This window comes from Siphateles boraxobius, unplaced genomic scaffold (genome assembly GCF_051911475.1).
Source record: "Siphateles boraxobius isolate OS27281-9 unplaced genomic scaffold, OSU_SipBor_1 9, whole genome shotgun sequence".
NCBI lineage: Eukaryota > Metazoa > Chordata > Actinopteri > Cypriniformes > Leuciscidae > Siphateles > Siphateles boraxobius.
In genome coordinates, this window is record NW_027509219.1 from 21,075,863 (window position 1) to 21,103,579 (window position 27,717).

The 27,717-nt window shown below is 40.6% G+C and overlaps 1 protein-coding gene across 1 annotated transcript; it reads right to left on the bottom strand.

Annotated features, from left to right (window-relative positions):
• Nucleotides 1-3,278: 3,278 nt before the first annotated feature.
• Nucleotides 3,279-26,370, bottom strand: prkar2aa (protein kinase, cAMP-dependent, regulatory, type II, alpha A). Its single transcript, XM_077223955.1, has 10 exons — nt 24,832-26,370; nt 10,134-10,169; nt 8,960-9,096; nt 7,969-8,075; nt 6,367-6,520; nt 6,072-6,173; nt 5,812-5,886; nt 4,961-5,026; nt 4,506-4,644; nt 3,279-4,404 (listed from the first exon to the last, which is right to left on the bottom strand). The coding sequence occupies exons 1-10, from the start codon at nt 25,085-25,087 to the stop codon at nt 4,280-4,282; spliced, it is 1,197 nt and encodes a 398-aa protein (XP_077080070.1). The 5' UTR covers nt 25,088-26,370; the 3' UTR covers nt 3,279-4,279.
• Between the last annotated feature and the right edge of the window lie 1,347 nt (nt 26,371-27,717).

Consider the following 27,717-nt stretch of genomic DNA (forward strand, 5'->3'; position numbering starts at 1 on the left):
GGAACAGTTTCCACAGCGCCCTTTTCTATTAGTTTGCGCACCTCGGTGCGTAGAACCTGTGAACACTCCTTTCTCACTTTCGTCTCGACCACAGTCGTAAAACGTGGTGGTCTGCGAGCGAACTGGAGCGAGTATCCGTGCTTTACTATATTCAATACCCATTTCGGCATATCTGGAATGTTTTCCCATGCCGCTGCGTGTACAGATATGGGCTGAATACAGGCTAGGGGCGGGCCGCTGTGACGTAGGGACCCGGCCAGCGAATCGCCTGAGCTCGTAGCTCTCAGAGGCGCGGGCGCGCGCTGAGCAGCTGAGTGAATGGGCGCGTGTGTGCTTACAACAGCGCGCGCTATGTCTGTAAAGTTCGCAGCCTGAGCTGGGGTTGTGTTTGACACTGTAAGGACAGTCTTTATAAGTGGGGGTGCATTAACAGTGGTAGGCACACGAGTCACTTTTATAATGTTTCCCGCTTTTACTGGGGATGAATTCATAACTGTGTGAACAGTGCTTGTGTGTAGTGGTGCGTACATGACCGTAGGCACGTGATCTACATTCATGGGGCGCGCAGCCTGAGCTGGGAATGAATTTGGCACTGTTTTGACAGTATCTGGGAATGCACACTTTGTGGACATGTGAACCCTTAGTGACACAGGCAGAAAAAGACTCTTTTTGTGTTTTCTGTGCGTCGCCGTAAAAACGGCGTTTGTTTGCAGGTGAGCGAGCTCTGTGACTGGCCCATTGACTGCTGTATGGACATTTCCAGCCGCCTGTAAGGGGACTGGGTAATGTTTGAGCTTTTGCAGAGAGAGTGGTCCGGCTTTTGCGAGACACGCACTCTCTCTTCTCATTCCTGTGGCTAGGACGGCTTTCGAGGCTCAGGGTTCAGCACAATCTTGGGCCGAGGACCCCGTCGCTCAGGAGGCGGCTTGCGGTTGTGGGAGCGCGAGCGGCGTCGAGCGTCAGCATGAGGCGCGGGCTGAGAGGCGGTGGGAGCTGTTCTAGCCCGCTGCGGCTGTGGCGGTCTCTGTCTGCTCTGCGATGAGCTGGAGCGCTTGGGCAGGAAATGGCGCATAGCTTGTGAAGCGTTCTGGGCCTCAGTGAAGCGTTCGGCGAAACCTTTAACCGCCGGTCCAAACAGCCCGCTGGTGGAGATAGGCGCGTCGAGAAACGGCGCCTTATCCGCGTCCTTCATCTCCGTCAGAGTCAGCCACAGATGGCGCTCGAGAACAGTCAAATTAGCCATGGCGCGGCCAATAGACTGGGCGGTGGCCTTCGTGGCTCGCAGAGCTATATCAGTTGCGCTGCGTAGGTCCTTAAAGGCTTCGGGTTCGGGGCCAGACTCGTCCATAGAGCGGAGAAGCTTAGCTTGGAACACTTGAAGTACCGCCATTGAGTGAAGCGCTGATGCAGCTTGGCCGGCGGTGGCGTAGGCGCGACCGGCGAGAGCAGAAGTAGTGCGGCAGGGCTTCGAGGGGTGGGAAGCTTTGGCTTTCCATCCGGTGGTGTAGGGCGGGCAGAGATGATTGGCCACGGCCTCCTCGAGGGGCGGCGTTCCCTCGTAGCCTCTTTCCTTCGCGCCGTCCACAGAGGAGAGCGACAAAGAAAAAGAAGGCTTCAGACGCGCAGAGTGGGGGGCTTTCCATGACTTGGTGAGTTCGTCATGAACCTCCGGGAAGAAGGGAGAAGGCCTTTGCCGAGGGGCCTGCTGGCGCCCCTGCAGAAACCACTCATCCAGTCGGCTTCGGGTTGGTTCTTCGGGAGAAGACCAATCGAGCCCGAGGTCCTCTACGGCCTTCGAGAGGACGCGGATAATCTCCGTATCCATGGTGGAGCCCCCGCTCGTGCTAGCTAGCGTCGACGGGGCGGGGTCGAGAGTGGAGCCCGGCCAGTCGTCCGATGCAGCGTCGATGGACAAGCTGTCATCCATTCCCCCATCGTCCTCGGACGCGCCGAAAGTCACAAGGGCCACCGCTGTGCTAGAGGGGTGTGGGTCTGGCTGGGTGAACTGAACCGGCGGTGGGGAAGGTAAGAGCGGCGGTGAAGCACGCGGAGACTGGCTCGGCGTGACGTCACTGAGCTCCGGTTCAGGAAGCCTCTGTGAGCGGCGCTTTTTCTTAGTGCGCGGCTCAAACAGAGGGGTGGGGGCGATGGGCTCGCTCACGGCGAAAACGGCGAGGCGAGCCCGCAGTGCGGAGAGACCCAGGTCATCACATTCCGGGCATCCGCCCTTGGTAAAAGCAGCTTCTGCGTGGTCCCGGCCCAGGCAGCGAGCGCAGATGATGTGACGATCCCCGTCCGGGAGAAGGTCTCTGCACGACGCGCAGGAAGGCATTTGAAACAACGCCTCAGAAAATTGCTCTTTTACAAGTGTCGCGGGGCGAACAGATGTAAAGATACTTGCGTGTGTGGCACGCCGGATGGCTCAGTAGGATGGCGTTTGAAGGCGGCTGAAGGTGCCGACGTCCTCGTATCAATCCCGCTGGTATGCTTTTCGACGGCGGTGAAGGCTTCAATAATCCGGAGGATCCAGCGAAGAAGGTGTTCGCTGAAGGAGATTAAATCTAAAGAACTCTCATGACGGGGCGCCCAATAAATAGCTCTTGGCCACGCCCATCTTGGCGGGCTCTGACGCGCGCTCATTGGTCGCGCATTCAGAGTCGCCCCGTCATTGGTTCGAGCAAGTTGCCGCAGCACAGCCAATGACCGAGCTTCCTTCGTTCATTGCTGTCAGCTGTGCAGCTGCAATGCGTTTTACATAAAGACTTCAATATTCTCGAGAAAAGGAGTTTTCCCATAGCGTAAGCTACTTACGCAATAGGAGAGACCTCTCGAAAGGGAACTAAATTTTCTGGTGGAAGATAAATGCCATTTTTGATTAACAGGTGAGTATTTTCAACCAAAACATTTAAATAGGTGTAATTTCTTTACACCTTAAAAGTGTTACATAGCCCAGTGAATCATTCTCAGACTAACGCTGAACGCCAGCAAGTATCTCTTAAAGGGTGTTTTAATCTCACACAATAGGATGCAACCAGATTGTTTCTAGTCAAGTAACCTGTGAGAAACTAGATACAAAATGTCTCAGTTGCTCAATAGAACCCATTAGAAGGTTTAAAACAATAAAGCAACATTTTAATATTTTACTCTCAGATAATTGTAGGAAAACGTAAATGATAATAAATAAAGGAACATTTCCATCAGCTCATTTAATGTAGCCCATGTAAGGTATTGTGTTTCAGAACACCCTTCCCATCATTCCCAAATAATTGTAGACACCCTGATTTATCCAAAGTTTATTAAAAGTACAATCTGTAAATGCTTGCTGAAACTAGCCAACCCTCAAAGGTGATAAACTAACAATGGCCAGCTAACGCCCGAAAGAAAAAACACTCCATTCCAAAACACTTGTATGGTGTCTCCAATCAAAAGATTACAAACAAAACTGATTCCTGACAATTAAATGGCACTGTTCCTGTAATTACACACCACATCGTCCAACACACACAGGCTCACAACCAGTCGCAACATAAGAGTCTCAGCAGGTTACCAAAAATGTCTGCTTTATTTATTTTTCAGGACGACTCATTCAGAAAGACTAAAGGGAAAAAATTTGCACTAGATTCAGCCTCGCATCCTCCAATTAGGGGGCGGTGTAACAGCGAGTCAACCCTTCAACAAAAATATGTAATAATAATAATACATTAATCAATACAATGTGGAGTTTAAGGAGAACAAGTCACTGTGGATACCACCAGCAAAAAACTTTTATGCACCAACAGCAGGGAAGGAAACAAGTTTATCAAAGCTTTGCATTGTCATAAAATGCTCTAAAACGTTAAATTTTTGCACTTTTTTGCATTTTTTTATTGAAAGATATCAACTTTTTTCTTGTTTAAACAGATTCTTTTATCTGGTCTCTTTTTCTTTTTTCGTTGTTGTGACTGCAAGTGACCATGAGAAAGGATGGGTCCTTGGCTGGGAATTTTTGGTGAAAGTGAATGTGTGTGTGTGCGCATATGTCCTCTCCAGGCTGTGGTTAGTTCAGGGTCACAGCAGTTGAGCTGGTAATGCTTTTATTTCGTACTGAACAACTGACGCAATAACAGGCGTGTGTGTGTTTGTGAGGTATGATTTGAAAGTGTGAGCGTGTTTGATGGAGTATGGGTGCACATAAAAAGGAATGTGTGCTTACAAAATGTTTTGGGAGTGTATAAGCTATGTGTAATGTTGTATAGTGTGTGTGTGTGTGTGTGTGTATGTAAGGCACGGCCAGTCTGTCTCAGTCCCTCAGGTCCACGCTGGATCCAAACAGAGCCACCAGCTGCTCCTCATAATGGGCGATATTCCTCTTCATGATCTCCTTGCAGGGTCCCAGCAAGCGCTCGAAGGCTTGTACATCAATCACTGAAATACATAAACATCAGTCATGTGATGTTGTATGGGCACTTGGCACACATTTTACTTCAATACATAAATATAAGTCAGACGCCCACAGAGACACTTACCCAAGCATTTGATGTCCCCTATAGCATAGGCTGAGGCAGCACGTGGTTTATTAGTGACGAGAGCGAGTTCTCCGAAATACTGCCCTCTGCTGCAGCGAGCGATCTCGACCTCAGTGTTATCCTGTCTGTCTGCTTTTGTCTGGGAGACACAGAAACACACAGAAAGAACTATTTAAAAATGGAATGTTGGCATTACTGAGGGAAAATTAAAGAATGTTTTTACATTGCTACCAATCACCAAGTAGAACTGCAAAAATGATTGGTTAGCCAAACAAATAGTCCCACCCCAAACCTAAGCCATTGGTTAAGCAGAAGTCTCCAGCTAGTCAAGACTCAGCATGCTCAAATTTTAGGGGAATCAATTGAACAAACAAACATAACAATAAACATAACCTTAACATTAAAAAATGAAAAGTAATAACAATGAAAGAGAGGGGAAAAAAGAAAGAACTCACTTTACTCTTCATCATAATCTTCACGTCTCCAGACTCCACAATGTAAAAGCAATCAGCTTTGTCACCCTGGTAATAGAGAAGTCCACAATAAAAATAATGATACAATAGCAAAAGTCAGAGTCCTGATCTTCAGTTCTGCTCCATTATTATAGTGCTATAACCACACTTGCTGTGTCTGTGTGTGTGTGTGTGTGTGTGTGTGTGTGTGTGTGTGTGTGTGTGTGTGTGTGTGTGTGTGTGTGTGTGTGTGTGTGTGTGTGTGTGTGTGAGAGCTGGTTCTTTTAGACACGCTGTAGCAGCCCACTGACTTACACAAAATGAGTGTGACATGTATAAAGGTAAATGTACAAATATATGACCAAGTGGGATTTGCAAACAAATGATTATTTTTATTAAGATTATATGAGTTCTCATTAAATCAATTTACTTTTGTATATAACTTTTCAGCATACACACATTGTTTCATAGAAGCTTTACAGAAATTAACATGAACTTATAATTTATAGTTTATTATATAGTCCATTTAGCAGTTTAGAGCTGGGCGATAGTTTAAATATGGCGATGATATGAAAAATTATTCAGATGAGACTTGCTATGTAGTATAGATCGCTCTATGGGAGTTTACTGTATGGCGTTAAATTGGAGTGATTAAGTTACAGGTGTCCTGGCCACCGATGGAGGTTATCACAATAATGAACATTTGACCACCAGAATTTTGAATCTTTTGTATTACACTTAAAACCTAACAAACTTTTTTTAATGAACTGTTTTCCTTGAAAGTTTTTTAAATTAATGCTACTTATTATAAAGACTGTTGTTGTCCAATGATATTTATACACTTATAAGCTCACCTGCATAATGATCCTCTCTCCATCATGAAATGATTTTACACCCAGCACATCAACAATCTTCATCCTCTCTGGTAACTATGAAACATGGGGTAAGAATTCATCATTTCGTTACCGGTCTAAAAATGCAAAAATGTTCTTCTCTTCCTCCTAAAGTTTTTCTTCAATGTTTACTTCAGCTATGCAACCCTGATAGTCATTCACAGAGCCACTAAACAACACGCTTTTCAATAGAATAAATGTTTTGACAATCATTTTCTCACCTCCAGTGATTTGAGCAGTGGAACAGACTCTATAAAGATTTCATACATCCTTCTCTTCTTTGCATTATTCTTCACTACGAGTCTGCGGAAAGTCGCCCGATCCTGAAACAGACATTCTGTTCAGCTGAAAACTCTGTTGTATTAGGATCTGGATTTATGCTTCTGTCACACTTATTGTCATTTCATAAATGCTATGAAAGTGAAGCAGCAGTCATTCAGTGTTCTGACCACTAGGCGGTGCTGTTATAGAGCATTTTATCAACAAGGTATGGCATGCTCTCTCTCACACACTCACCAGTCCCCAGAGGGCTCCATCCTCTGTAGCAATGATGGTTGCAGCACGTGGAGTGTTGTACATGAGGGCCAGTTCTCCGAAACTGCCCTTATTATTATACTGACCCACACAGCAGCCCACACCATCCTTCTTTACCACAATATCATACACACCCCTACAAATACATAAAAACATACATTCAGTTAGTGAATGTGTGGTAATTGTATTGTTGCTACACTTCATTCTGATATTCTGACCTTAAGGTATTGACATTCAAAATGAAGAACATTACTATGGTTTGAGATAAACAATGAATAGGAATTAACATAAAGAGCTCTGTTCCTTTATCAAATCACAAATTGGACATTACATTTAGCTTTTCGTTTAAATATGTAATGCGCTGTGCATACAGTAGGCAATGCAAAGATTTTTATAAATGAACCGTAACAAAGTATCCAGTAGCAATAGATGTATTTGTAGGTTTTCTTTTTCATATTTGCTTATTATAAGAAAAAGATAACTTTTTACACAAAATGCAGGAAGTAAAATCTGACTGGGAAAACAACTGATAGATAAATCAAAGATTAAAATAAGTGTTTGATTTGTTACCCAAAATCAGGATATACGTAAAACGTTGCAGAAGAATACCATACACAAACTGGCAGCACACATAAACTTGTTTATTAAAGTTCCCCTATTATGCTATTTTAAAGGTTCCAGATTTTGTTTTGGAGGTCTCCTACAATGGGTTTACATGCATCTAAGGTCAATTTCAACTTTAATTCTCTCAAAATATACACTGCACATCACCTCATTTCTCAAAGGGCCTAAAAACAGTTTATTCGAAGATTCTGGGGGTTTTCACACTGGGCACGTTTGCTGCGGTCCGAGCGCGATTGTTCTCAGTGCTTCCCGTTGCTTCACAAACGTGCACGCCGCATGACAGAAAACAGAACACGGCTAATATATTGTGTTTTATATTAATTTGGTGCTATTATACACAGAAAGTGACACTTGGGTTTACTGTATGTGCGTTGCATGAAAGCGGCATTCTGCTGCTTTTAAACAGAATATTTAAAAGAGACAGCGGATTGACATTAATTTGCAGCCCAAATATTACCATGTTTGAATTTCAGCTCCAGAGGCTTTCTCAGCACTTAATACACAGTGATAAGAACAGTAACATTGGCGTCTGTCTTTCTGTATCAATTCCAGCACGAGCCCTCATCCCTTTGAATTGCATGCAAAGTGGTTTTGCAGTGCTGAAAACAGCGTTGTCTCAAAACGTCCACAACATGAACCAAACAAATGCAAATTTGTTTCAGTCTCAGCTACAACTACAGTATATGAGCGCGGGTCAAAGTAGACTTTCACGGGCAGCCAATGATGATCGCAGGCTGGCATAATGCAAATTTGTTACATGGATATGTAACCGGAAGTAAAACTGGAATTGTTGACGACTCGTTTCGGCAGGTCAGAATTAATTCTTTCTTTTAGGAGACAATAACTCAATTTATCATGCACTTTGATCTTTGAAACTTTGTAGACCTTTTAGATTCAAAAACAGCTATACTACACAATATATGAAAGGATATATTCAAAAAAACACTTTAAAATACACACCTCTCGATTACATAAAAGTTATCCCCATCATCTCCCTGATCAATGACGTGATCTTGTGGCTGCACAAGAACCTCAAACATGGCGTCCAGCACCTCTGAAAACTGCTCCTGTACCAGAGAGAGACAAAGTGTCTGATGAAGGAAATGTGTTTGTGTGCTTTGAATCATATAGTACAGATTAATGCAAAACTACTTATTTAAAAAAAAAATATATATATATAGGCAAGTTTCTTATGGTTCACACAACAGCTAGACAGAGTGCAACAGAATGGAACAAAGTGTGAGGGCCTAGACATGTTACAGCTATTTTTTATCTCGACATGCCATCTTAAAACCTCAACACTCATGGTGCACGATGCTGAACGAAGAGGGGGGGGGGGGGGGGGTGGGTGGGGGGGGGGCAAAAGAGTGATACTCAATAATATACCAAAAGATACCCACATGCAAGTGAACAGTCTAACATTTAAGTGCAGAATGAATGCAAGAAAAAATTATTTGACATTATAAAAGGCAAAACATATCAAGAACTTCATTTCTTAAAAACTATAATGGTAATTTTATTGAAATTTATGGTTGAAGATGATTTTCAAGACAACTTTTCATTACAAAAGTTTTTAAGAGGTGAATTTAAAGACGTAACTTTTTGAAGCAGGTTTTACCCTGTTGACCGTGACTTTTAGCATAAATACTATCTGCTAAATTGTGTCTTTCAATTCCCAGTTAAAAATATTATATTTATATAAAATTAAAACATAGTCAACATCACATTTGTTTATGTGTGCACCAAACATGAAATTTAAGAGTGCTAATCAGTTTATGTAACAGTATGTTAAATTATTTCCTCCAACAATGAACCGACAGTTGCTGATTGAGTAAGTCACGCGTGATGAGTCGCACATGCAAACCAAACCTGACTGACTGGCCTGCACACCCAACCTGGATGACGTCTGTATACAGTTTAATAGCCCTCATATCTGTGTGTGCGTGTGTACCTGATCTAGAGCCTTGAACAGCAGAATGTCCTTGCAGGCCTCCTGTAATCTACAACGCTGCTCGTCTGTTTTTGGATGAACAACTCTCGGCTCAGAGTCTTCCTCATCATCATCAGGGTTAAATGCCTCCGCACACACTATGAAAACAAATTACTATTTAATTACTTAGAAGCCTTCACCAAAGCCACATGCATGTGAATCAAAAAATTTCAAAAAGGGGTGAAATTTTCAATGCCAAAGACCCAAAATGTATCCAATTATTCTATGCAAGAAAGAAAAAAAACATGTTATAATAGAAACAGCTTGATGTTTCCAATTTTAAGTATTTGGCTATTCACAATAAAAAGCAGCTTTAAAGAAAGTTATGCTGCTACAAAAAAACTACACTACAGTTCAAAAGTTTTTCAAAAGACAGTAGGATTTATTTGAAAGAAATGAATACATTCATTGAGCAAGACAGTAAATATATAATATTAAAAAAAATGCTTTTTTATAAACATTTTAAAATATTTATTTCTAATAGAAAGTTATTTTAAGCTATAGTTAAAGTTATTTTGAATTGTAATAATATTTGACAATATAACTGTTTTTACTGTATTTATCAAATAAATGCAGCCTTGGTGATCATAATGTCTTTCAAAAACAAAAAAATCTCACTGACCCCAAACTTTTGAACAGTAATGTATCACAGAAACAACTTACATTTATTTGTTACAAACAAACAAATAAATAAACTAAATAATTTGTTTATTTTGTATGGCAAACTTCTTGTAAAACATTTTATTTTCTCTCAAATTTCCCATTTGCCACATAGAACCCTTTTTTGGGCTCTCCAGGGGACCAGTTTAAAACCTCTGCTCTAGAAGTGTTTAATTTACAGAGATGAGTGAATGGACAATGCTTAACTTCACACTTATGAAAAAAAAGTATTCTTCTCCATGCATTAAACGTGTCTTTACAGGTAGCATATCTAGATTCCTTCATGTGATGATGTGTAAAAGGGGATTTTTTTACTGGAACACAATTGAAAGGGGCAAAATGAGTGGGCATACAGGCCACAGACAGTAATTACAATAAAACAAACAGAAAGGAAAATGACGGAAAGGCAGAGCACTTATCTGACACACACACTTTAAACCACATGATTAGTGCAATGACGTCAAACAGAACTCACCCGACACTCTCCGGTTAAATCTGCTGGGGGGAGGAGCTGTGGAGAGAAAGACAGATAGAGTAAATGACTGTTCAAATTCCCCTATGCTCGCTGAGAGCTGCAGACTCTCAGACAATGTTAACAAACAAATTTAGTCTCCAAATTTCACATGTGCCCTTCAGTAACTGTGTGGGCGTGTTAAATATTCAGTAAGGTCAGTGAAAGGCCTGTCCTACAGGCTGTACCAGTTTCAGGAGATTGCAATTATGTGTGTACGATCACAGCTGAGTGCACTAGCACGACTCTCAGGAACCCTGCAAGTCTGCACACCCTCCTCCTCCTTTCTCATGGCACTGTTACAATCCATCACTCCATTAACTCCTTGGTGTAAAACTAGCAATGAGTTTTCTCTCACATACCTTTATTAGTGAACTACCATCTTAAGACGTTCTGCTCATAACATACAGCTCTATAACAAACAGATTTTCACAAACCTAGATGTAGGATCATGTTTAAAACACATTCTTACCGTAATTAACCTGCAACTCAATAATCAATGCATGCTCACGTTAAATGCCACCGAATTTTGGGCATTCACACGTAAGCATTCAGATTTATACCTCTTTGCAAATTACTTAACACTGTGTGTGAGCAATACCCAGATAAGGCAGCTTAATACACAGACTTGTTGTGAGAGCACTCAAAGAAATGAGAACGTGCATGAGCGCGTGAAGTATATTGAGATGGGGTGCTTCAACCTCACGTGTAGGGGATATCAAGTGGACAAAGTTGCCATGACTACAAAATACAAGGAAGACTATAACAACTATCCCCCCCAAAAACACACCCACTCACAGAGAGAGAGAGGGGGAGAGGGGAGAGAGAGAGAGAGAGAGAGAGAGAGAGAGAGAGAGAGACAGAGAGAGAGAATACAGAATGACAGTGGAAGGAAGAAAAGAGAAAGAATATGGGCGAGGGCAATCTTTAATGGATAATTTACTTTGAAATGAAAGTTTTGACATCATTTACTCATCCTCGTGTCAGTATTAGTTTGATTTTACACACACACACACCATAAATTCCTATAATTGATTATTGTTTAAATTACGATCAATTCATCTAATAATCTTTTAACCTCTTAAATCCGAAGCGGGGGCAGTACAAATGTATCATGTTACTTAACCAAACAGTCCTGAAATTTATAACGTTTACTGAAAATCTTTCCCACCAACATTGTTCTCACTTGCCACTTGTTCTCACTTCTCGCTTTTATTTGCAGTTGCATTTTAGCAGTATTGCTTCAGAGGAGATGGAATATAGCAGCACACAAGATACATTGAAGTCTAATACTATAGCATGAGTATCATAGTACTTATATCACCGTCCACTTTTCTTGTAGGAATTGTTTTATTTTTAAGTAAAGCCATTTTTATTCAGCAAGGATGCATTAAATTGATCAAAATTGATAGCAAAGAAAATTATAAATGATTTTTTTAAATAAATGCTGTTCTTTTGAACTCTCTATTCTTCAAAGAATCAGAAAAATGTAACACAATTTCCACAAAAATATGAAGGAGCACAACCGTTTTCAACATTAAAAATAATAAGAAATATTTCTTAAGCAGCAAATCAGAATATTAGAATGATTTCCGAAGGATCATGTGACACTGAAGAAAATGCAGCTTTCCATCACAGGAATAAATTATATTTTAAAATATAATATAAAAGAATAATGTTATTAAATTGTAATACTATTTCACAATAGTGTAGTTTTTGCTGTATTTTTGATCAAATAAATGCTGCCATAAGAGACTTCTTTCAAAAACATTTAAAAATCTTACCAACCCCAAACTTTTGAACAGTCTTATCTCCCACCATGTCATTCTAGATATCCTCATGCGCACACACAGTCTCTCTCATTGCTGGCAAATATTAGCCGAGGGAGGGGGAGAGGGGGAGAGAAAGAGAGAGAAAGAGAAAGAGAGAGAGACTAGTAATTTTAAAAGTAAACAGAATATGTGTGTGTGATCTCTGTGATGGAACAGTGAAAATCACTTATCATGTGAGAGTCAGCAACTAAACTACAAACAGTTTCACGCTTTCTTTCTCACGCAACATGCATAAACAACCATTCCAAACTATGATAAAACATCATCAAATCAATGAATTTTCAGTCACATGATCCTTCAGAAATCATTCTGATATGTTGATTAAGTGGTCGAGAAACATTTCTTAGAATAATATTATTATAATATATAATAGTTTAAAAAAAATCTCACTCACCCCAAAATTTTGAATGGTAGTATATGATAATATTAACTTGATATTATTAATTTGACAATAAAAATTATATCTTTTTGAGGAAATAAACCCTTTAAATCTGCCTATTCAGTCAGTGTTGTGTAGACGTCCGTTTTCTCCATATTAGGATTTTTCATTTCTTTTTTAGCCATAGAAAGTCAATGAGAGACGAATTTCAAATGGCAGGAAAATTGACCAATCATATTGTCCCTTTAAATAGGTGGGACTTGTTATCACAAGTTTATGGCGTGTTCTGCCCACTTTGAGGAACACAATCAGGGGGAAAAAGCTGATAAAATGGCTACGCTTTCCGCCATCGAAACCGCAAATTTTGTCAATTTAGCATTGCCAATTTATTATCCATGCCGTTTTCAATATTAACTTTTAAGGGAAAGCTGGAGTTAATCGGCAAAGGAAGACTACGCCAGGGCTTAACTTTGTGCAGAAAGCCAAAGCTTTTCAAAGCATTTCAACCACAGCAATTATAAGCGATGCCCCTGGATGACAGCATCAATCAAGATGCTAAATTTAAAGCTGCGTTCACACTACAAGCGACAAAGCAACACGATACCACTAATTATGCAAATGAAGAGCAACTTTCGGGAGCGACAATCAATAGGAGTGAAGTCAGTGGAGCGGACGTGATCCGTCACTCTTCATTGCCGAGTCTGACCGAGGCAAGTTGAATGAGAAGCTCATTTTAGCAATCAGAAACTGTCCTATAATTTATGTCTCCGTGTACACACAGCGGTACTCGTCATGCTGACTCCGAGACTGAATGGTTTCGTGAACCCAGATAGACTGGCATTTGCCTGTTTGCTGCAGTTAAATAGCTGCGATGGCAAAGAGCACTTGCTGTTTCTCGTTCATTCTCGTTCTATTGATTTCATGTATATTTAGACTTTTCCTTCCAAAATGTTTGTTTGTAGTGGCAAGAAAACGGATTTGTTGTCTACAACATGGAGTAACATCCGTGAATGTCACTTACAAACATTACTAATTAACCAGTAGTGGGAATGCCCACTAGCAACCTAATTGGTTACGTGACTGACTTTATTCTGGCCACCGCTTTAGTTGAGAAAAACAGTTATTTTGCAGAATAACTGGTCAGTCTGTAAATTTACTAACTTAGCGACCATGAACATTTGCTGTAATTCTGCATAAAAGTTGCATTTCTCCCAAATCATATGTTCGATGAGGTCTGTTACATCCATTTAATTGGATGCTGTGTCAGTATAATTTAAATGGTATAATAAATGATATATATTAATGCTCTGGTGTGAGCGCAGTCATGATGCATCGGCGTACATACATTTTAGCTGGTTTTGTGGCTAGTTGTCACCATATTCCACTGAAATGCACACACTGATTGCGTTTGGTGATAATTTTGGTGATAACTCTCACGCTCACACTGATGTTTGCTTGTGGCATTTCTTGTCAAAGGTAACATGCAGTATTCTACAAGAGGACACCGTAAGCTAGGCAAATTTTAGGGAGTTTACTTTTTTCCCGACGAGGCAAGGCGGTGAGAGGGCCAAGGTTTAAGAGCGGTTCGCTACTGCTATAATCTCAAATTAATCTGTCTATGGTCAACTTACCTGTGGTAAACAGGGTCTGTTTACACTTGGTCCCTTTATGCGTTTTAACTGATCAGATAGCTATCCATTTTGTTAAAACTCTTCCATTTACACTTGGCCACATAAATGTGTCTCCACAAAATGAATATAAAATCCGTTCTTCAATTCCTACTCTATATGCAATATAGTTCACGTCATCGAAAGAAACAGATATAAGTAGGGGTGAGGGAAAAAATAGATTCTTAGATATATCGCGATGCGGACATGGACGATTCCGAATCGATTGACAAATGTAAAAAATCAATTTTCTAAAAAAAAAATTTTCTTCTAAGAATGCAAAAGGCGGAACTCTGGAGCGAAGTTATATTTAGACTGTGCTCTCTGCCGATGTTCATTTACTTTTTTTGTAAAGGCTGTTTTTGATTATGTTATACAGCAATAATTTCAAGTAAGATGCACCGATTACAATTTAAGGCCGATTCCGATTTCCGATTTTTCATTGAGTCTGACCTGCCGATACCGATTTTCGCAGATTCCGATTTAACATTCAATATCCAACTAAAAAAAATGTGTTCATTTCAAAAAGAAAATTAATTTTCTTTTCTGACATAGCCTACTCCAGTTCTTGTTAAAACACACCAGACATGCAAATTCTGTGCATTTTGGGCACTTGTGAAATCATATTTATTTTGTCCATCAAAAGTGTGCTTTCACTTTAATTGAGCGTGAGCAGAGCACCAAAAATAGCAGAAACCCCCACTTCACTGCTTCCTGCTAGACGCTCACGCCATGCTCCTGCTCCCGGTGTGAATGCACTCATTGATTAACATGCACACAGAAAAAAAATACGCGCTGCTCACGCTAGCGGTGTGAAACGGCCGTAATTCACAAGGTTTTCTACATGTGTTTTCCGTGTGCACGTGTGATGCTGATGTTGCGCAATGTTAATCATGCATCAGAGTGCATTTGACCGGCATAAAATCGGCATATGTCAGACTGATCGGGCGATCGCTGGTCATGGCCGATCACGTGAAAATAGGCCAATCTTAGACTTAGACACTTTATTATGTGCCACATCACTTCCATTTGTTTTATTAATAAAATATATTGGAAGTAAATTTTTTATGGGTCATTATAAAAACTTTGCTTTAAAAGTACCAAGTAGTCACACACACACAAAAAAAGATGCATTGATAATCATTTTAGCATCGCAGCCCTCTGAATCGTAATCTAATCGAATCGGGAGGTGCCTAGAGATTCCCACCCCTAGATATAAGCTGCAATTTATCTATAATAAGCCAATTTCAAGATCAAAGACCGTAATAGAAGAGAAGCAGCATCAGCACTGGTAAGATAGTTTAGGGCCCTTTCACACCTACCTTGTTTGGTCCGGACTTTCTGACTTTTCAGTTTGGTCCGAATCAAAATTACAGGTGTGAAACCTACCCCTGACCACGGTCCGGACCAAAACAGATGAAATTTGGTCCGACGAAAAGAGGTAGTCTCGGTCCGGATCAAACTGAACAAAGGTTTGGTTTGTTTCTATTGTGACAGCATTTCTGTACGGTTCAGACTTTCCGACCTTTTACAGGAAGTTCCGGTGGTTCCCGCATAGCTGAAAAAACAGAAGGTGGCAGGAAAAATGAGCCGTGGTAGCACATGGGGAGAGGAGGAGACAAGGTTTTTAATGGTGCCAGAGCTCGCATGATTGCTTGCAGTCTTCTCCTTTCCTGCCGGCGACGATAAAATGTTCGCACGACGAGGACCTCATTTGCCGAATTTGAACTAGCCTTGTGTATAGTTGGTGTTGCAGGTAATTATGCATAAAAATAACAATACAGTTGCAACGATATGCGTCTGTTCATTCATGTTGTCAAAGTTACCTACCGAATTGACAACACACTGACGTCAAACGCACGTCCATTTACAAACCAATCAATGTCAAGATGCAGCCCACATAGATGATGACGACAGGACGCAAGTGTGTCACGTAAAGTTCTTTAGTGCGCTCGCATAATTGCAGTGTGAAACCAAACCAAAACTTTCTGATAGTATAAAATGCATCAAAACGTGAACTTTGGTTCGGACCTTGGTGCGGACTTTCAGGTGTGAAAACGCCCTTAGTCTCTCTACTTTGAATTAGCTTCAGGACGCGAACTTTGTTTCATTTGCGGCCGTTTGTGCGTCGCTTGCTGAAGAGATATTTACTCAGCTACTCATTTGCGGCAGGCCATATCTGTGGCGATGCGTGTTGAGGTAGAGCTGTCATATCTGGCTACCGAGAGCCGGTAGCTTATAACACGCTCGCATGCTTTTAGACCATTTTGGAAGGAGTCAAATTTACGTATGTGGCTTCAACAACCAGATGCATTTATACTTCTCAAGTATCCTTTGGAATACGTTTCAAACCACCTCCTGAATTGGCTTGAGTGATCGGATTTAAATCCATCTCGAATAGCTATCCAATCAGAGAAAACGCAGTGATCAGGTGTAAACAGGCCCAATTACACATGTTCGCAAAGGCAAAAGGGAGTCTACACTATGTAACACTTAGGGCTGGGTAAAAAATATCGATTTCTCGATTTTAATCGATTCTCATTTTTACGAACCGATATCGATTCTTAAATCCCAAGAATCGATTAGTCATCCTGTTTTCAGTTGATGAATGAATGGAACATTGTAGCGTGCATCACATCCAATAAACGCAATAATCTTTGTGCTTTGTTACTATTGATATGAAAAAAAGTCTCAGATTTCAAATTACGTCCATTTTCTTACGAAATTCAAAAACATAAATACCGTTTTGGCGCTGTGGCGTGAGATCGCTCTGGCGCAGCTCAAGAGAAGCAGCAACGCCGAGCACACATAATCTTCTCTTCCGCCTTAATATTACCAGTTACAGCGTGAAATAAACATGAATGAGCATCTGAAAGTGTGTTAAAAGATAGAGTATAACTTATCGAAATCCTTGTTGTCACATGGAATCGCTCAATCATTGTTTCAACCGAGGAAAGACGTCAATGAAACAGCTTGTAAACATTGTAATGTAACGTCACATTTACCTCAGAAAAACCATATCCAGTGACCATGAACTCGTTAGTCAGCTAGAAAAATTAACTCTAGAGAGGAGCATTTTGCTAAATATATGCACCATATTACATATGCATTTTATGTTATTTTATAATTATTTTATGTTTTTCAATATTTAATGCATGTTTGAATAAATCTGGCAAGTTTTTATGACAGCCACCATTTAAATATTTATATTTCATATAACTTTATTATTAGAAAAATAAATAAAAGTGTAATTGTTTGTATACAAATCAGTAAATCTTTACCTTTAATATTAGGCTATAGTAGGCTAATGAAACAATTTTAATGATACAACTGACTCCCATAGTTTACAGCATTGGTTAAGAGATTTGTTTTCCTTGAGAAAATTTGCCATGTATTGTACCTGATATCCAAAATAATCAATATTGAATCGAAATCGAATTGCAAGCTTGTGAATCGAAATCGAATCGAATTGTGAAATTTGTGTCAATACCCAGCCCTAGTAACACTACCATAACACAATAAAGAACCCCTCTCACACACGGAGAATGCTGCTCGACTGATTAATAAAATCCCAAACAGCTGTACAACTCGTAAACAAGAGGTAAATATTCTCTTCCCTTCCTGCTGTAAACAATCAATCTTGATGTCTGAATCCCCCCCCCCCCATATTTTCCTTTACTCTAAAAACTTTGTCTATCTTTCTCAGTGCTCCATTTCTCCCTTTACATCTCTGTAGCCCTTATAAGGTAGTGTGGATCTGTCTAGCACTGTGCCTGTGGCTTTAACTCCTTACTGACAGCCAGAAGATTACTTGCAGTGAGAGAGCATGAATGACAGGATCAACAGTAACAGATATTTACTAAAAAAAAACATTTTATTCACTTTCTATAAACTTTACAAATGCATAGCCTATGTGAGGATTCAGTGGCGCTAAAATATCTGCAAATTTGTGTTTGTGTGCATAACATGAACATTAGAGGCGAGGTCAGCTCTGCCTCTGATTAGACAAGGCCATCAGTCTGCTTAATCTGCACCCTGAATGGACAAGGTCCCTGTCTGTTCTTTTACCCCGTCTCTGATTGGCTGATACGGTATTATGTGGTGCTAACTGAAGGTCAAGGCATGTCCAATCAAAGCATACACCTCGCAATTGGAGTCCTCCCATTGGTTGCACTCCTCCTGTCCCAATGACCTCCTCTCCTTGAGCCACCACCACTAATCAGACTGACCTGCAAACATCTTACAAAGGCTGAGGAGTAATCTTGTGTATTTGTGTGTGCTGTTGTCAACTAACATGCAAAAAAGGGGATCAGAACAATGTTTCCCACTCTGTTGAGTGGTTAGGAGAGAGGAAATTAACGATTATATTTAATTGGAGACTAAAATAGTCTGGGCAACAATGTAGATAATGTGCAGGGCTTCCACATCCTCTCTAACCTTTGTCCTTACCCACAATGTCTTGAGAGGGAACTGCTCTCTTGCACTGTTGGACAGATAACTTATTTACTGCGAGTGCAGGACTCAAAAATGCAGAAATAATAACCTGAAGTCTATGACCAGCTGCTGAGATAACACTTCATAAGCTCTTACGACCACACTATAATGCAGCTTCTGAAATCAATGACCAGGCTGGGAAGAACAAACAGGGTCAGGTTAGTTAGTCACCCTCTTGCTGATAAGATAGGAGGAAGTACTAAAGTCCAGATTGTTATCGGAAACCTCAAACAGATAGACACACCCAGGCATACAAAACACACAAACAATACACACATAGACAGGAAAACAATAGAAAAGCATTTTCTCTGAATGACAGCCAGTAGTTGGTGTGTATTCTCAATATGTGACGGGACCTGTAGTAAAGCCAAAAACATGTAACATTTCCTTTCTTCTTTCTAAACTCTAAATACAGAAAAAGAATTAAAACTCAAAAAACGTCAAGTAGAAAAGCAATTACTACTGCAGTGAATTATTTTTTTTCTGCGCCTTAAGAAATATATAGTGCAATCTATTTCTTTCTGAAAAGGAAAAGACAATTATTCATGTTACTTTTATGGTATCCATTTTAACACTAATTATCCAGGCCCTTTATTACTAGCTAATTCGACAAACTGCAAAAACATGATTTTGGCTTAGTAAAGACCATGAAGACCTTCTCAGATACAGCACATCATGGTTGAGACAACACGCTAACTGCCTGAAAAAACTACAGTTCTTTTTTTCAAGGTTTAGTTTCTTATGTCAGCAATGTGAAAAAGGTTCACACTCAATATTGAGTTTGAGATGATCCAAAAACATTATTCCAGCTTGTGTCCTATTAAATTAACAACAGGCAACTTAGCAGTTAGGAGCAGCACAAACAGGTTCTTAGACACTCTGTTAGGGTATTTGCAGGTTGTTGTGCGACTAGAGACTCTGAGTCCTTAAAACAGCAGACTGCTCTGTTCCTCTCTGATTATCCTGCTTAAAACAAAGAGTACACTATCCTCCAGACAGTAGGGTGCTTTTTTGTAGTTGTTTTTTTTTTTCTTTTCAGAGATACTACTAGACATAAAGTGCCTTTAACAACATGAGGCAAATCAGAAATGCTTTTTTGTGCATTCAGGCAAGGGGTTTTGTAGAGAGACTATGTGGTTGAAGTGATGGTGGTGTTCTAATTTACTGCCAAAGTCTGGCGGAAGTTAACAAAACAGCTGAAACTGCTTACAAAACTTTTAACTAGCCTACTCTTTACCCAAAACCAATTGTGATCATGTATCTAAATTCTCACAGAAACCAACAATATAGGCCTAAATGATAAAGTATGCAAGTCTAAGAGCCATCAAATCCATCCAAACTTCTGCGCGATACATTGCCAGTTCTGCAGGGATGTGTAGATGTTTTCTTGACAGCATGATACAAAGTAAGAAAGATCAAGGTGGGATGGTCTTACCTATGCTTTAACTGTTCAAACATGCCCAGCATGCTCCGGATTCCTCAGCTCACTAAAGCTCTTCTGTGGAACAACACGTGTCTAACGCAGAAACCATCCCGCTATCATGATTGGATGTGCTGACGACTATCTCAGCTAATTAACTGATCTACCTGAACTGGATGAATACAAACTTGTACTTTGTCTGAAAATGCATTCATATTTTATCTGCCATCTTGGCACTGTCCATTTTCTCAGATGTTTTTGGCCTATGATGTACTAATAACTGTGAAAATAATCTACTCGGGTACCAGGATGTCCTTCAAAAAAAAAAAAGATTAGGGGTGTAACCCCAGCATCTATGATATATATGTGATAAATATGACGCATATATATCAAAAAATATATATTTTTTGAAAAAATATGATGCAATTGTGTAATAACCGCGCGACTCTCTGTCACACAGTAGAAGACTTACCGTATAGACAGGATGAGAAGCTCGCAGGCAATCATTTACTGTCTATGAGGCAATCGGGGGGACATGGAGGCACAAAGTCAAGGGAGAATCCCATAGATAGAGAGTCCATTAAAAAGTTATCATTAATAATCACAGACATCATTAAGGTAAGTCCATGTGACTCCAGTGGTTTAATCTCAAATTTATGAAGCGATGCGAGTGCTTTGCTTGTGCAAAAATCATTATTTACCAATTTATTTACAAATTATTAATCTCTGTCCAACTCAACGTCTGCTCTCACGTTAAGAACACGTGTGCGTTGTGACTCATGGTGCTCTAGTGAATGCGTGTTGCAGATTAATTTTCAAGGTATCATAACGAAATGAGAAATTCCAGAATTTTGGCAATACTAATAACAACTTTCTTGGTAACTACAACACTTGTACTCCAAAAGCCACTTAAGTTTTTCTTAATTTACCAACCTTTCAAATCTGACAGCTCATCAGCTTCCCACAGACTTGTGGGAAATGTAAATGGCTGCACACTTCAGAATCTTGTTGGACGCAGTGGGTCATTCTGTATTGTTTGCCTACTAAATGGGCATACATGCAAATTAAAAGTTGTCTCTAAAATGTCATCTACATACTTTAGTTCAACCAAATATGGTAAGTATTCTGCCATACTATAATTTGTCAATGATTTTTTCATTCAATATAGCAGTGAAGTATGCATATTAGGATGTGGAAAGAGAATGATGTACCTGCTCAAATTCAAACCACAGAAAGAGCACATAAACCTTCACACTCACTGCTCTGAGATCAGATTTAACACACCATTGGCATTGATTTCACAATTCCGTTTTGTAGAGGATGTGAAAACAATTACAGAATTAAATATTAAACAATCAGCGTAAACAAAACATAATCCACACAGACACAGGCAGGTACTGCATAACATACGGTTAGATGAAATATGATTAGGCCAAAGTGATTTAGGAATGTGTAACAATCCCTGTATCCATTTCCACACCTCCCAGCAAGCAATTTTGCGTTTAACCTTCAGAGACCGACGGCATCGTCGACGACGCCACACGGCACCTCCGATAAATATTTATTTTATTCGACGAGAGATTTATCGATTTTCTTACCGTTTTTTCCAGCAGAAAGCTAACGAGCTAGGCATCACGGGGGTGTCTTTGGTGTCTTTCTAGCCTTTACAGAAGGTTTTCTATCCAGCCTGGAACTTGTGCATCCTTTCAAAGTTTTTCAGCAATAAATCCAAACGCTTATATCCAAGTATGAGCCTCTTGATGTCCATAATTTATAAATATTCCGTCATTTTTGCCGCTAGCTCGAAGCTAACTGCCATTTTGGATATCACGTGATGTTTTCACGTGATGGTTGTTGACCAATTACAGGCTGATCCGTCGTAAACATTGGTGTGCGTCATTACGCAATTTTTGATGCCATGCAGGATGATCGATTTTCAGGAGAACAGAGCTTTTTGACAGATGAGAAACTAGATTACCAGGATAGACCCAGCTGAAGTGCCATTTATTTATTTACTATAAAAAGTATTATAGTAGTATAAATGTAGTATAAAAGTATAAAAAGAATATAATAAATAAAAGAATAAATAAAATAAATAAAATAGAAATGCAAAGCCACTGGCACCAGTGAATTTCATGAGGCCCAAAACGCCTGGACTTCTTTTGGAAAAATGTAAATAGTTTTGGTTCTGTACAAGTTATAATGTTTATTCCTGTGCTCCAGGACTCCAAAGACATGAACAAACTGTTTTCCAGAGGAAATTTGCTTAGCTTTTATTTATTTGTGTGTGATTTCAATAAATATTTGAGTGATTCAATTTCCGATTTATTTTTTCATTTGTGTTTGTGGTCCCATAACTTATTTTACATTCAGGTGACATCAATGCAACACAAATATGCTGAAAGTTCAATTTGTCCTGAAAAAAAAGAGGTGTGTCAATTGTCTGTGCACAAAAGGGTTGATGTTTTACAAGCTTTTTTAGCGAATAACACCAGACGGAAAATGTATTGTAAAAATACCCTTAGGTCTCTGAGGGTTAAAAGACATCTAGGCTAATAGCCAGGGTGGGATATTAGCATCCGCCACCAGCCAATGGCGGGTACTTTTTCAAAGTGGCGTGTGACTTTGCCTTGTATACCAGCCACAGTGGCGGGGTAGATTGTAAAACATATTTTTATTGGTTACTACTTAAAACATTCCTTGTAATGGATTGGACAGCTTTTGTCAAAGAATGCTGTTGCTAAGTAACAATAATGCACTTTTGTCGAGTTACTAATTTGATTGGTTTTCAGCGCTGTACGTCACGGACACAACGCTGAACGGACCGTGCTGAGCTGAGGAACATACGAAAGGAAAATAAAAAAAATGTGGCGACATATACCCGGTGTTAAGAGGCCCGCTGCGGAGTCAGCAGTAGCTATGAATATACAAACTGTTGAAGGCGAAGTAAATAAAAAGAGAAGGTACCTTTCGAACAAGTGGCGCATTGATGACGAAGGGAAAACGAGGGAATGGTTAGCCTACCTTCCCGCCGAACAGTTCATGCACTGTGACTGTACTTACTGTCGAACCTATGCGTCGTCCGAAAATGCAAACAATTAGTTCGTTAGAGGAACAACTAACCTTAAAATAGAGTCAATAAAAGAGCACGAGTCATCCAAGTCTCATATCAAGTGCACTGCCATACAGCTGGCGAAGACGGGACCCCAGGAGTAAAGTGTGGCAATAAAGGCTACCTGCTCTATGCAATCCGCGCAGTTGGACCGAATGAGAATTCTATTCAGAAACGTCCATGCGATCGTCAAAAAGGGCAGACCTTTTCGGGACTACGTTTGCTCTGGAGCTCGATTACGTGTCAGTTAAACTTTTCATCTCCAATCCTATTTGTATTTGTGAGAAGTGGTGCTGACCTTAGTTGAAAGATAGCCTACTTTAAGGCTTTATTATCGAGTTAACCCTCTGGGGTCGGCAAACGCGCTGGCACGTTTTGCTGGATTTGTTTTTAAATAGCAGCAAAATAAACTTAAATACTCTATTTATGGTCATACAGACTTAACTAATATTAAAAAATAAACTGTAAAATAACCATGCATAAAATTCTCTCAAAAATACAAACATGTACATACATGTTGCTCACATATTATGGTAGCCGTTTGTGCTGAATAGTGCTTTTTTTTTAAAAGGGCGTGCGCCCGTGAGCCAACTTGAAGATGAGGAGACGTCTGAAGATGACGATGACTCTGAAGACTAAAGTGACTTTTTTCACATAACTTTTTATTGATTTATTATGTATTGATTTTGTATTAATATTTAAAAAAAATTGTTGAAGCAATTCAAAGCTAGTGCACTTTCTTTTATAAATTTGAATTCCGGAAAAAGTGGCTGGTGGGTAAAAAAATGAATTTCCCACTCTGCTAATAGCCATCCAAACAGCCCAGATGTCTAGGCTAAAACCAGGCAACATTTGGGCTGTCATTGAAATTTTAATAGATGTCTAAACCATAGCCCAAGAATAGACTAGTCATCAATTAGATATCAAAGAAATGAAATGAGTGAAGAAATGAAACCAAACACCTTGTAATCACTGTTTACTTTGCTTACATGATGGAATATCATACACCTCGCAAGTTATTTTGGCAAAAAAACATGTAACCAAATTCAAGGTTATTTTGGCAAGAAGTGGGTTCATACCCGGACTATATCGGGTCTATAGTTACCTAGACAGTGAAATGACGGCTATTGCTTGCTGGGCTCTTCCTCACTGTTTTCAATGGTCCAGATTTTCTCTAAATTACTTATTTTCAAGAATGTTTTAATTCACAAATGATGACTTAAATGTCAGCCAGTGAAATCTGCCTGGTTTCGCAGCTGCTAGCTCTGCACTACATGAAAGGAAAGAGGGGCTGCTTTTATGTGCGCGAGCGCACCTCTCTCCATTATGAAAAATCCCTGTTAGCATTCTCAATGGCCATCCCGCATCCATTCATACAAGCAATTCATACAGCACGAATGGGCAAACAACGCTAGACCGATCACACACCACAGTCGTCTCTATTCAAGAACAGAAATGCATAAATAATAATGCAAATCTATTAAGCGTGCATACTATCCCTTCTTAATATTGCATGCATTCTGGGGATGCCTTGTGCAGGTGCCACTTGTCACTCTGTCAATCAAGCGCTTGGATGGGAGCTCGAGCGAGTGCCATGGAAACAGCCTAGATAAGGCTGTTCCTCACGTTACCCATCTCAAGGGACATCTGACACCATTGTTAGCCGTGCAAACACGGTATACACTAAAACATACTCTAGCAGCAATATCTTCATATTTTACAGGTGGCGTAATAATGATTTAATAAAGAGGCACTCACGCTCAAAGTCTGAGTCATCGTCATCGTCCTCGTCGTCGCCGTTCGACTCTGTCTGCATTGGTTCGCCATCAAACATCACTCCCTTCCCCCCGGTTTTGGCGGTGGCGACCCCGGCCCCGTCCTGGTTCCTGGTGTCCCGCAGACGGGTGAAATACTGCACGGCAAACTCCACCAGGTCCGGCGGCCTCTGTCGCAGCACCTCCACGGTGTAGCCTTGAAGCAGCTCCGTCAGACCGACTGGAATCTCAATACTCATGGCTAAACAGTAGTTGAAGGTTTGTGCAGATATTTGACACTGTTCTAAATGGCTCCTGAACTAACGTTATGGTACAAAAATATAAATCAAGTATTTCCCGTATCAGTGCAAGCAGCGGGTTGCTGCGCAAGAAGCTCGAGAGGGACTTAGTTAATTTTGGTAGCAAAGGTCAGCTGAAACAAGCACAACACATAAGATTCTTCGGAGGGTTTGTTTCCCAAGGTTGGAGTAAATCAGGCCGAGTAGTAGAAAATAAAGGCTGACAGCAGTTTCCTCCTGCTTTTGCTCAATAGATATTTTGGCTAGGAATACCGTAACGTTATTGTGCGTTGAACCAGTAACTATAAATTAAAATCGCTTCGCTATTATGTCGTATGGAACAAAATAAGCGATGAATAGGAGTCAAAAAGTGCGGTTAATTAGATTAGAAGCTGATTAAACCCAGGCTGGGAGTTAGCGATGTAGCTATCTGAGTTAGCAGACGAGGCCTTGCCTTTACACAACGCGTGATTAGTTTGTATAATTGACGTTTTGTTGTCTAATACATTAATAACGTATATGCACGAGAGAAGAAGCCAATCGCTTGAAAGAAAAAACTCAATATGTAAATTCAGAGAGCTGTTGAAATGTTGTATGACAGCTCTGTCTGTTATATCACCAGCGCACAGACCCCCGTCTCTCTTGTCCGTTATTTCTCCAAGAATCCACTGTTTTTGGTAACGTTAGTTCTAAACACGGCAGGTGTTTTAGAGGAGTGTGGGTAACTCGCTCTACCGGGGAGGTAGCTGTGTCGTCGCCGGGTACTCGGTAAAAAGTGAGGCCGCGCCGGAGTGAGTGTGCAGGCAGCCCGGCACTGACAGGGACACCCGGTAAACCGGACAAGAGGGAGATTGAACTGCCCTTCTAGTCTTCTGGAATCGGACAAGTGTCAGCTGTCACCAGAAAGCACGAAAAGGCGCCCACGGAGACGACGACACCGACACTCGCGCGCCTCCAAGTACGAAACTGCTATGAAAATCCTCGGTAAACTCCAACCGCTGAGAGCTGAGGATATTCTCGTCGCCTGTCGTTGTCAGAGCCGCGGTCCGGAATGGATATGTTTCTGGACGTCGAATAAAACTAATTTCGCCATTAATGAGCTGAAATATTCTCGTTTTTTCCAGTAAAAACTGACCGTTGGTGCCTCCTGACAACGCGCGGACACAGTCTCTCCTGTTCCACCGCGAGCCGCTGAGCCTCGGGGGCGCGGTCAGAGTTTGAGAGCGAGCGTCAAGGCCTGATGGACTTCGAAAATGGCCAATCGCAGAGCAGCATGAGACTGAAGCTCCACCCCTTTTGTAGCGTGTGTGCGAGATTTAGGAAGTGGATGAAGAGGCTGTAGTGGGGGGTTCAGGGCCAAATTCTGAACTCAAGCAAAGCAAAGCTGAGCGTTGAGAAATATACGGAAGCACTCTCTGTAACATAAGTGAATGAATAAGTACAACAGTATCGATAAAGCCCGCACGGTGGAACTGTTTAATTCACACGAATCTTCGGACTTGAGAATTGAGTCATGAATTCTATAAATGCGTTGTATATGCAACCATAAAACGTAAAATAGTATAATTTATAATCGAAAGTAAAAGCTTATTGTTTGATTTAGGCTACTTTGAAAACACAAAGCAAAGCTACAATCTAACTGTGTCGATCCCTAGAATGGCTCCATGGCAAAATAAATCATCTCAGACGAATAATTCACGAAAAACTTAAACGCCAAGAGAGAAGGAGTTCCCCGTCAGTATATATAGAGCAGTTGATCTATTCCTATTCTCGGGTCTCCTCCATTCAGGTCGCAGGTAAAGCCGTTACCATGGCCACACAGAATCCTCCAGTTATGTTCCTCGAGGAACCCCTGCGCCTCCTGCCGGGCAAAAAATAACTCATAATAGCTCACTAGTTCTTAACGGGGTTGATCATTCTGTCATTTACTGATTTTTTTCTTCACTCACTGTGGAACACAAAATGAACTGCGACAGTCTACAAGTAAATGGTGGTTATTATCATAACTTTTAAACTCATAAGCAGATTAAGGAAATATACGTAGTGTTGTGTTAGGGGATACAGTCCACTCCACAGAAAAGAGGGATGTAGTCATTCACAAAAATCTACTTCTAAATGTCTTCTCCATGTTTGTTTATTCAATATTCATCATGCTTCCAGGTACTTTCAGCTGTTTAACAGATGGCCATGTTTAAATAAAACATTTCTAAAAAACGGGAAAAAATCAGCAAATTCCACATGGGCTTTCCTGACAGTCTAAAAGCATGTAACGTCGGTCAGCGAGTTTGAAGTCAGCCCAGATGAAGAATAGGAAAGACAGTGCAAACGAACAGGTAGTTCCACGAGTATTTTATAGATGTTTCCTCTCAGTTAAGCACACTCTTCACATACATGTCAAAGAGCGAATGTTAACAGGGAAAAGAAAACACTACAAATCAAAGAAGTAAACACATTATAATAAAACAGTCAGGAGCGGTCATCTTCCTCTTTGCGCAAGCATTCTCACTCTGGGTGCGCGCTCACATAAGAACAGCATTCATACAATAACGTACGCCATATAAGTCGTATATTAACATTCATGACATGAACAG